Source organism: Cebidichthys violaceus, unplaced genomic scaffold, assembly GCF_023349555.1.
Source record: "Cebidichthys violaceus isolate CVI_PGR_0920_01 unplaced genomic scaffold, fCebVio1.0.p SCAF_7, whole genome shotgun sequence".
Lineage (NCBI taxonomy): Eukaryota > Metazoa > Chordata > Actinopteri > Perciformes > Stichaeidae > Cebidichthys > Cebidichthys violaceus.
This window is the reverse complement of record NW_027176927.1, coordinates 15,856,325-15,867,360: the sequence shown is the minus strand read 5'-3', so window position 1 is coordinate 15,867,360 and position 11,036 is coordinate 15,856,325. Positions and strand designations below refer to the sequence as shown.

Here is an 11,036-nt window from a genome sequence, read left to right as displayed (position 1 = left end):
CTCTCACCGCTTGTTATATTGTTTTTTTTAATTTTGTATTTTTTGGACAGCTCACGAGCCTCTGCCCCCTGGTCTGCCGCCTGCTCTTGAGTACAGAGCGCGCGAGGAACCCCCCACGGGGGAGCTGTCCGGTACTGAAGTTGAATTCCTCAGCCTCTCTGCACGAAGACTGAAGCTGGGAGACAGAAAACAGAAAAAGAATTAATAACTAAGCCGTGGTTGAACGTAAAAACTATTTTCCCGGATCAACTCGCAGCCCGAAAATCTTCCTCCGATCCGCCCGTCTTGTTGGTGTGTAACGGGCGAATCAGCACGCTGGCCAGGCCGTCGGAAAACGGCTGTGTTTGTGAGTGTGTGTTGTTGTGTTTGTGAGAGTGTCGCACCACCATGCCAAGGTCTTTCCTGGTGAAAAAGGTGAAACTAGATGATTTCGCCGGAGCGGATTTGGAGAACGTCTACCGGCACAGGACAGACCTCAGCCTGCGGCTGCATGACAAAGGTAGGTCATGCTGCCTACACAGCGAGCACTAACAGTAACAGGTGTCTCAAAAACAAGTGTGTCTGACAGAGGAGGAGGAGGAGGAGGAGGAGGAGGAGAAGGAGGAGGAGGACAGGCAGGGAGGGAGCCGAACAATGCTGTTTCCAAAATAAGGCTTTAGCTGTGTCACTAAGAGGTGAAATTAGCGGTCGTGTCCTCGAGTGATTCTCTGTGATTGATCCCAATCGTCAATACGGAGCTGCAACTCTGAACAAAATATTTAAAATGTCCGTAGCCTATTTCAGCTGTGAATGAAGTGTTGTACCTGTTCTTATACTAGTTATATATTAGTCTGGCGTATATAGCCTTTCCATTAGAAACGCATTACAGTGTTGTTGCTATACCTGCAGGGTGATGTGGGGGTACTTCAGGCAGATAAGTAGCCTATAATCATTGATTACAGAACAGCGGCAGACAGCTCAGAGTTATCACATAGTTATTACCTCTGTGATGGATGATAAAAGCTTTAAAGCCCCGCGCTACCAAGTCCACTGCAACATAAGTAATTCTACATGACTTCAGAGAATTATGAGATGAGATGGGCACAGAAACACAGAAGGACTGCCAATATCAACAAGCACTACACCCCTGCTCTATGATAGCACCCACGGTATTTACTGAGTGTTTAAGCTAAAGCAGGCTTGATTTAAACGTTCGGTGGGTTGTAGGAGTTGAGTTGCCAGTGGAGCAGAAAGGTCACTAGAGAATCAACTAAATCCAGCATGTCCAAAGTTTTATTGATTTTGGCTCACAGTCAATTGGGACCGCCCCCCCCCCATGCAGGCTAAGTAAGGTTAAAAGAGATAAAGAGGTCAGTGTTTATTAATATCCGGTGCATTGTCAAAAGGTAAAGCTCAGTCGCAGTCAACGTGTTGTCCTTCTCTGGACATGCTGCACGCTCAGTGTGATGATACAACCTACTTTATTGTATCCTGTGGGTTTGGTGTAGATATTTTATACGGAAATTATACTGACAAAACATAGTGACACTTTATATTTGATAACAGTTTATATCATTTAAAAACATTATAATATTATTCACCAACCGCCTCCAAGTGCAGCACAAATAAGCAGCAGTCTGTTCTCCTTTATGTAACACTGCTGTGGCCACAAACATTAGCACCAGTGGCCCAGTCCAGTGTTTTCTTGATATTTTTTGAATACAAAATGATCCTCATCACAGGCCCTCACTCTGCATGGGGTTTTGGGTGTGCTCCGTGTTCAAGTATGGCTGTCCCATTTTTGCTGTGTCGGCAGATTTTTTGCAGGATGACAACTCGCAGGGACTAAAGATTATTTATTTTAATAAATGCTTTGTATGCCTACAATAGTTGCCACAAGTCTACATTGTAACACCATCACATAAGCAGAATTGACGTTGCTGACGTCTTTTCTCACTTCGCTGATGAACTGTTGAACACGGGTAACAGATTATGAATGGACGTCACATTTCTATTCAAGGGTATTCATTATTTTGGACTAACTTTAAAAATTAGAAACAAAGCACTAATCTCAAATCATTTTCTGTTCACTAAAATTCAGAGATTTAGCGTTTCAATCTGAGCAAATTCTTTGTCCAAGACATCAGGCCTTGTTTGGTATTTTTATGCTTGGTTACTGCGTTGGTTCCTTTCTTATGACGACATTTTAAATTGACTCTTTAGGCGTAACGAAGCAGGGCCCCATTGCAGTTATGTGATTCATTGTTCAGTGCTGCCTCTTTGCTCCTGAAGCTGTGAACTTCCTCACACATTGTAACTGTGTCACATTTTACACACAAAAAACACAAAACAGAGATGCCTTTGCCATGCAAATGCAGCCACTGTATTGCTTCCACCCCAATGTCATTGACACGTTGTTGCACATCAACATGTGTATTCCGTGTGCAGTCTTGCCTGCATTTCACTGCTCGTATAAAGCAAAAAAAAAAGCTGTCAGTGGTGTATTTATAATGTCGAGGTTAACAAGCCCTGCTTGGCTTGACACGCGATCTGCCACCTCAGCAGCAGCGTGCAACGCTGCCTGTCCCAGCCACCTTTTGTCTCCATCCCTAACATCTGATGGCAACAGCTTAATGCAGCGTCTACGTACAGTACTGCACAGGCACTACCCACAACACCACATTAGGAGCAACTCTCTGCTTGAACGAACAGGCTTTTGGAATAATTTATATCCCACCCGTGTTCTGTGCGTTGTGTGTGATGGGACTGTGTATTCAGATGGGACACTGTGGGAGATATGTGGTAGCTCTTATCGTAAGCAGACAGATATGTGGTGTCACATAGAGCGTGTTGCTTCTGCATCTTACCCAAAAATCCTCTGAGAGACTGGATTAATAATAACAACATTCATTTCTTAAAGGAGAAAAAAGTAAAAAAATGTTTTCCAACAATACATTTTTTGATGATACATATGATGAACCGTAATTGCCTGTCCTTTCTTATGTCCAACTACATATCTACACTACGTCTTTAACTAACACATAACACATGACCTCAACATTGATATCTAGAATAGCTTCTTTGTCCTGACTTTTGTGTCGATGTGCATTCTTGACATGTTGCATGATGGGTATAGGCATTGGGGATGTATTAGGTGTATATATGAGATTTGTTTAATACAATCGTCTATGTTGTTGATGCATGAAGTGTCACAGGTTGTGTTTAGGGATGCCTGTTCGGGAACAGGTTCATCTGTACTGAAGCTATTAACAAATGAATTGTGTTTACCAAACATGTTCCGTCACACTAATGATAGTTTCAAAGACAGTAAGCCAAAATGCATGTTTCAACGAAATATGTTTAATGATCAAACAAAACCAAAAAAGTAAAGGAGCAGAAAACAACATGTGTGCAATGACCCGACTGCCAGGCAGGGAATCAAATCTAAAGGTATTTTATAATGTGAGTAAATATGCTAGTTAGTATGTATTTTTGTACTGTACTTTTATTTAGAAATGTGTACACATTCTTCACATATTTATGATGCCTGTGAACAATATATGTCAAATGCGAAATAACTAGCATTTTTGTCAAGAGGGAGTAGTCCTCTAACCAGCTCATATATGTCTTTACTGTTTTAGAATGAGTTTCAGTGACTGTACTTTGCCCAAAAGGCTTGTCATGCAACTGTTAAACCCCTTGATCTATAAAAAAAAGCCACTGTAGTGCTGCCTGCACTGACTGAGCCTGTTCAGCAGCCTTGCTGTCACTGTGCCATCGACCTGCAGCGCACTGGATCTGTCCGTGGTGCTGATGCTCATTTTCACAGCCTAAATCAGCTTTCTCAAGTTCAGGGTCAGCCTGTGTGCATTTATCTTCCTCAGAGGAAGTGTTTAAACTGCAACCTTTGAGAACTGAGAGGAAGTATATTGCTGGATTATCTTAGGACTCCTACTGCAGGCTTTTTTCCACCACTACTGGCTACAGGTGTGAGATGTTCTGTGTTACAATATGCCAATTCAGACTCTCACATATGTCTAAAGTTGTTACGATTAGTTACATCTGCTACTGCTGCTTTACTCGTTGTGAGTTGAGAATCTTCCCATACTTCGTATGCAGGGTAAATGCATCAAATTGGACTTGGCCATAGTTGCTGCAGTATTACTCCAGGGCAGGTACATGCTGAAGGACTGTGCCTACCACAATATTCTGTGTACTTTTACACCTGACAGGCAGCAGCCTATTTAAGTTTTCATCTGTACATTTAGAGTGAGAGAAGGAGCAAACACTCTGTGCTGTAAATAATCAGAAATGATCAGGTTTAGACTGGAAGTACATGTAAAATTACTGAACTGGGATTAGATCTTACTGGAACCTTCTGTTTCACCTATTGCATTGCCATCTTTACTTTTCTGCTCTTTCAGTTTCAAGAAAAAAATGCATCCTGTTTTTCAACACATACAAAATTGTACTGCCTGTCATGTCAGCCTTTGTGTTCATCCATAGCACTTAGTGAACGGCTTAATGGTGCCTCTACATACAACATACATTAACAAGTGACTGGTTGAATGAGCAACCTGTTTGGATTATACATGTAAACCCATCATCTCTATGTTGTGATTCATAATAAATGCACTCAAATGGGATGTGGAAGAAGAACCCATACAGCTGCATAAGTCGAGCTGTATGTCACTAATGGTGTAGCTGTACACATCAATGAGTAAGCACTTATTCAATTCCACCAATTCAGACTGTGTAATAGTGTCAGTATACCGAATCCCTACATTACTGTGTCTGTGAAGAAGGATAAGCTTGAGAAAAGAGGACTATCTGATTTCACTCTGTTTTTCCTGTCCAGCTCCAAACTTTCCCCCCTGTTGTGTCCCAATTAGACGGACATGTGCGGTTAAGAGTGTCCCCATGTCCTACTGGTATATCAACCATGGGTCTCTGGTGGTAGTGGTAGTGGTGGTGGTGGTGGTGGTGGTGGGGGGGGGGGGGGGGTTCTGCCCCCTTTTAATGGAGGAAATCTACCAGCTATCAAGATATTTCACGGCTACATCAGGGACAAATACTTTAATCTAGATCTGACTTTGATTCCCATGTCTGTGTAAAAACATTTTTATATTAACTTCCATGACCTAACACTGTTTTTTCCCTTGTCAGCTGGATACATCAGCGACTACATCAGCCCTGTTGTGTACGATGGTGAGAGTGATGGTGGGATCAAAGTGCCCTCCCCAGACCCCCTTTATGATGGTATCCACAGTGACTACGGGGCCCCTGACTCGGAGTCCCCAGACAGTCCTGGCTCAGAGATCACCGACGGCTACATCAACGGAGATGCTGCGGTGAGTGAAGGTTACTCAGTCGATGCCTTCTTCATCACCGATGGCCGCTCAAGGAGGAAAGCTATCAGCAGTCCCAGGGCCATCCAGAGGCACACCTGCAACGAGTGCGGCAAAACCTATGCCACGTCTTCCAACCTGAGCCGGCACAAACAGACACACCGCTCGCTGGACAGCAAGCTGGCAAAGAAATGTCCGACCTGCAGTAAGGTGTACGTGTCCATGCCCGCCATGGCCATGCACCTGCTCACTCACGACCTCAAGCACAAGTGTGACGTGTGTGGGAAAGCGTTCAGTCGACCCTGGCTTTTACAGGGCCACATGCGCTCTCACACGGGCGAGAAGCCGTTCGGCTGCGCCCACTGTGGGAAGGCCTTCGCCGACCGCTCCAACCTGCGCGCTCACATGCAGACCCACTCGGCCTTCAAGCACTTCAAGTGTAAACGCTGCGACAAGACCTTCGCGCTCAAGAGTTACCTGAACAAGCACTACGAGTCTGCCTGTTTCAAAGGCCCCTTCTCTCCTCTTGGCCCCTTAGATGCATGACCCCCTGCATAGATAAAACAACAGACAGAACTGCAGACATACATTACCATTATCCTTACAGACTGAACTGCAGTCACAAACAATCTATTTTTGGTCAGAATGTGACCTTGCTCTCCCTCCTCCCCCTCTCTTACTCTGCCCCCACCTTGCTTTCCCTCGGAGCCTGTTCACGATGATGACAATAGCACAATTTTTCTCCTTGAGATTTGCCCACTTAAGGATTTAACTGATGTACGCATGCACTTCCTCAAAAACTCACCACCTCCTCCTTCTCCGTCTGTTCTGGATGGAGACAATAATACTCACACGGCTTCCTTCTGGCATTTAGAGACAGTACGGCATCATATATTTTGGGACACTGATGATGATGATGAGGATGACGACAAAGACAATAGTAAGCCTATAGCTACTGGGTTCCTCCCTGCACTGATAGAGTTTTGTTCTTTTCATTTTGTTTTGTAAGGGAATAATAGTAATAATTATAGTAATAATGATGATAATAATAATGTTCTGCTGCACCAAGTGACCATATTCTCTCCACTACTGAGGTACAAATACTATTTATTTATTTACTTATTTTAGCATTTTTTTCTTTTTTTATCTGTTGTATGTTTATACTTGATTTTATAATTATGAAATGATTGCGTTAACTTATTTGTTGCACTTTAATTTCTATATATGTATGTAGGATAATTGCCAACCTCTTTCTATCAGTACAGGCCAAAGCATATGTCACTTTTTTTTGGTACTATTTTTCCTATTAAGTTGTTTACCTTTTTTTTCTTATTAACGTTATTGCATGCAAAAAAAAGAAAAAGAAATCTATGCCAACATCATAAAATCGTATGATTTTTGCCAAATTCCTATAGATAGAACCTGAGGGCAATATTTTTCTCTTGGAGCCTCCGTAGGACTCTTTAAAAGCAATAATCACCTAATGCATGGTATTTTATGATGAAGTTATGAAGTATTACCATACTGTATAGCAGTTAAAATCAGGTATGTTTTACTTCACCTATAGTCATGAACAGAATAATACTAATATTACAGACATCAGGGAACATGCCAATGTAGTGTTAGAGAAACAAAAAGAAAAGTCCTGTCTTTCCTCTCTTGTTATGCACTGCCTGCCTCTTAGTGAGTAGAACTAATGTAGGATGTAGGCTAGAGAGGCTGGGATCAGCTGCCTGCTGGGTGTGAGGCCTATTGTATGACTATAACCCTGACAGACCCGTGCTTGGCTAATTCTAGCATGAAATAAGCCTGCTAACAATAACCAGGGGAGGCCTAACTTAGGCCTCTCAACATTTTACTTGATTGGATCATTGGCCATTCTTGAGAGTTTAATGGTTTATAAAGGGTCTGGGATGTTAAAATGGGACCTGTTGACAACACATCTTCTTTGTCTTCCAGCCAAATAACAATAGGCCTTTAACAAACCTTTTAATAAAAGGCATTTATTTGTGCTGATACAAAGAAATGATAAAATAAAGTTAATACAGCAATCCGATTGGAGAACTTTACAATGAGACGTGCACAATCCCAAAATGAAAGTAAGCATACAGCACCTAGCCACTCACAGTAGGATCTCAATAGAAAACCAAGTCAAAGTTTGGTCCATTGTTGAAGTTGGACCAATGTCAATTCTAAATGCAATGCATTATTCAACTACCCTTCAAGTGCACTTCCAAACCATAAAGCGTGCATTCTTAAACCACAGAAAAAGCATGCACTTTAGCTGGATGGTCCGGTTGCAGCTTAACTGTTACAGTCCAATAGATACATTAGGCCCAGTCCTGATTATTCTGCAGTAGGCCCCATTTAGCCCTGCTGGGCCGACCATGGGCTAACTCTACGAGTGATATACCGACAGGCTAACTCTCACTAACCCAAACCCACAGATGGTTTAACTTTTTATCTAGTTGGCCAATACCAGTGTTGCTGAACCCAGTTCTCTGCAGCTCAGAAACTTTTTTTACAGACTCGTGGAGCTTCCTGAGAGACAGACTGACACAGATCTGCACAAAACATGAAGTGTTTGTTTATATGCCATATGTATTCATTGTAACTTTGCATAGAAACACATGGGCACAAGTGCATCGGTGCATGCACACACAAGCAAGCACACGGTGCCTGCTGTTGAGCTGTTGTGAAAGCTACACAGGGAGAATCTGTCCACAGTCAAGCTTCCAACAAGTGAAAAGAAATTGGTTTATTATTCAGATGTGAATCCCTGACAAAGGACATTTTGATAATTGCAATGTATCCTCGGGCATGATATTACTGATATCCAACACCATTTAGGGTTTTAGGGACAAAAGGAAAGTCTGCAGTGATACATGGAGCCATTATCTACTTTCATTTACATCTCAGAGATAAAGTTAAAGGACCTGTATGAAATCAAAGGCTGTCAGATCTATTCTGAAGTCAAAAAGTCAACATTTTGTTGTGAAAGTCTTGTGTTGGAGGAGTCGATACAATCTTTAAGTCTTTCACAAAGAAGCTTTTTTTTATGGAGCTCACAAGTCAGTGAGAAAGAGGCAGTTTTTGTTGTGACTGGAGTAACATCAGTATGTGAGTCAGCACATTACAGGTCTTATCTCTCTTTCTGATGTGTGAACTAGATTTGTGCTGCAATAACTTGAATTGTATCAGACGATTAGTCATAGAGCTTCAACTTTTTGGAGCCAAAATTTTTGTCTTTTTAGCAGTGATTTTAAACTCTTCACCAAAATACAAAAAAAATACACATATGAGTAGGTAAAAAACATTAAATGTGGTGCTTTAACACAAGTTCTACACAAATACAATCCCAGATCAAAAGCACAAGTTTGGCAAAAAAAACAAAAGCATTACGACCAATGGCAGAGATATAAATAGGAATATGCTATTATTTTAAACACCAACTCTAAAATCTTATCATTTCCATCTGAATGAGACAAAAACAGTAATAACACAATTTCTTCTACCAACAAACCACTGAGAGTCTCTCTGACAGCGATTCCTCTGTTTATGCATCACAAATTGTATCATTGTTTTTAAAGCTCTCTTCAACTTTGCACTGCAGTCTAAATGTCTTAAGGGTATTAGGCTGAAGTTGTTGTTGGGTGGCTGTCTGGTGGTTTTGAGACAGAAAAGCTGTGTGTGTGTGTGTGTGTGTGTGTGCGTCTGTCTGACTGTGTCTATCTCTGGGTGAGCTCCAGGTCTGTTCTCTCTAAGCACTTCCATTCTAGTCATCTCCACCTTAAAGAAAGTAGCACAATGAAACTAACTAGAATTCAGGTAGAGAATAATTAAAAACCTTGTACTAGCTTGACCTCTCTTCTTTTTTTGTATTTCCAAGTTAAAGAATGATAATAACCTAAATAATAATTTATTGCAGGAGGGTTTGTAAAGAATCCTTTGGATTGAGACATTTTTACTGCTGTATAGCGATATCTAACACACCTTATTCTCAAGAGGTTTGGCTCTCTGTTGCAGAGACAGGATCTCCTGGGTTTTTTGAGCCAGAATTCAGACAATGTAAGCACAATGAACACAAAGCATTTTGTGGCACTTCATAATAAAGAATAATCTTAACCAACCAGGGCAGTTGTCATAGTTTTGTGTCTTTTCTTGTTTTGTCACAGTGAATACACACACCATAGAAAATAGGAGCAGTATTGGACTGTAGTTGCTTTGCTGCACTTAAGTAGTAACATTGTTTTTCATTCCTTTTAAACTTTTTTGACCCCTACAATGTACCTTCTGTTTAAGTAGCTTTTAAAACAATTCATGTGGATAAAGTATGATTACCTTTAAGTCAGAAGAGTGTTCATTTACATAGAATAACACTCAACTCTGCACTCCACAGCCCATTCTTTGTATTAGCTTAGTCAATATTGTATGTTTAAAGAGGGACTGGGCAAACACTGGTGCACAGTGTGCTCATTAGCACTCTTTAGGCTGGAAGCTATCAACCAGTAATGGGCTGCCTGGATGGCTAAATACAGCTGTTTGTTCATTCTATATTTGGGCATTTAGCAGTGGTTAAGTATTTCTCTATAACCTTAATTATCGAACAAAGAATAATGTAAAACAACAACAACAACAACAACATGTTCTTAGGTAGTTTTAACTTCTAATCTTGTATTTTGTCATCTAGACTCTATACTACCAGTGCTGTTCAACTGCTGCTCAATACACTGAATACGTTTTTTCTTCGTTATTTAAATTGTGCCGGCACAAATCCAACTTTTTTAAACGTACATTTTTTTCCTCAATAACAACAATAAAGATAGGAAACACAAGGCGCTGATGATGCTTCTGTGTACTGACAGAGGGTCACATTATTGCTGTGATAGCAACAACAATGTATATAGAAAGCAGAAAGGAAGCTACCAGAGGTGCTCTGTGAGGCTGCGGCCATGTGGGCTTCCGGTGACATTGCACACATGCAGCACGGGAAACTGACCAACCAACCTTTATCCTGCAATGACTTTGAATTAAAGGTGACGTGGACAGGCATCGTTTCAGCTGGACCTCACCTCAAAGCAACAACCTTTTGTGTAATTGGCAATTTGGAAGAAGCTTTATTGTGAGTTATTGAGCTTATGACAATTTGACAACTCTCTGTAAAAGCACACAACCTATCCCTAATGATGTCTCCTGTCTCTTTCTTTACTTTTGTCCTCACCGGGCCAGATTTTAGCGATGTCATATTTAGTATATCATCCTATTTGAAGTTAGTTTGTATGATAACCTGTTACATTATATCATGCAGTGGGTGGCCCATCCTCTAGTGGAGTTACAGTACAACCTTGATGTTAACTCCTTGTGCGTGCAGACAGTCAAAATCTATTGTTGCTATGCCAACACTTGTGGTATCCAAGGCAATAAACTATCTACAGTATCTATAGTAGTAAACTATCTGAACTGCTTCAACAAAGACACAATGCAGCACACTGCAGCTTTATGAAGTACAGTATATTTCACAACCCTAACCAGAAAATTGGTTTCACAGCAGTTGCAAAAAGACAGAAATGTGGCTGCCCACGTCTATGAATCACCTTCGCCTCCCTCCTGTCTTCAAACTTCTCCTTTTCTCCTCATCTTTCTGTTTTCCCTCATCTTTTTCCCTCTGTTCCACCTCTCCTCACATCTGGATTTCTCTCCCCTCCTGTC

At 41.4% G+C, this 11,036-nt stretch overlaps 1 protein-coding gene across 1 annotated transcript in view; it reads left to right on the top strand.

The window, feature by feature from the left end:
- The window catches only part of LOC137891622 (transcriptional repressor scratch 1-like), a 9,533-nt gene extending 81 nt beyond the window's left edge, over nt 1-9,452 (top strand). Inside the window, exons 1-2 of the mRNA XM_068736336.1 lie at nt 1-499; nt 5,146-9,452. The exon at nt 1-499 is cut by the window's left edge and continues 81 nt beyond it. Coding sequence (XP_068592437.1) covers nt 388-499; nt 5,146-5,873 — 840 coding nt within the window. The 5' untranslated portion in view covers nt 1-387 and the 3' untranslated portion in view covers nt 5,874-9,452. The remainder of the gene's footprint in view (nt 500-5,145) is intronic.
- The last annotated feature ends 1,584 nt before the right edge of the window (nt 9,453-11,036 follow it).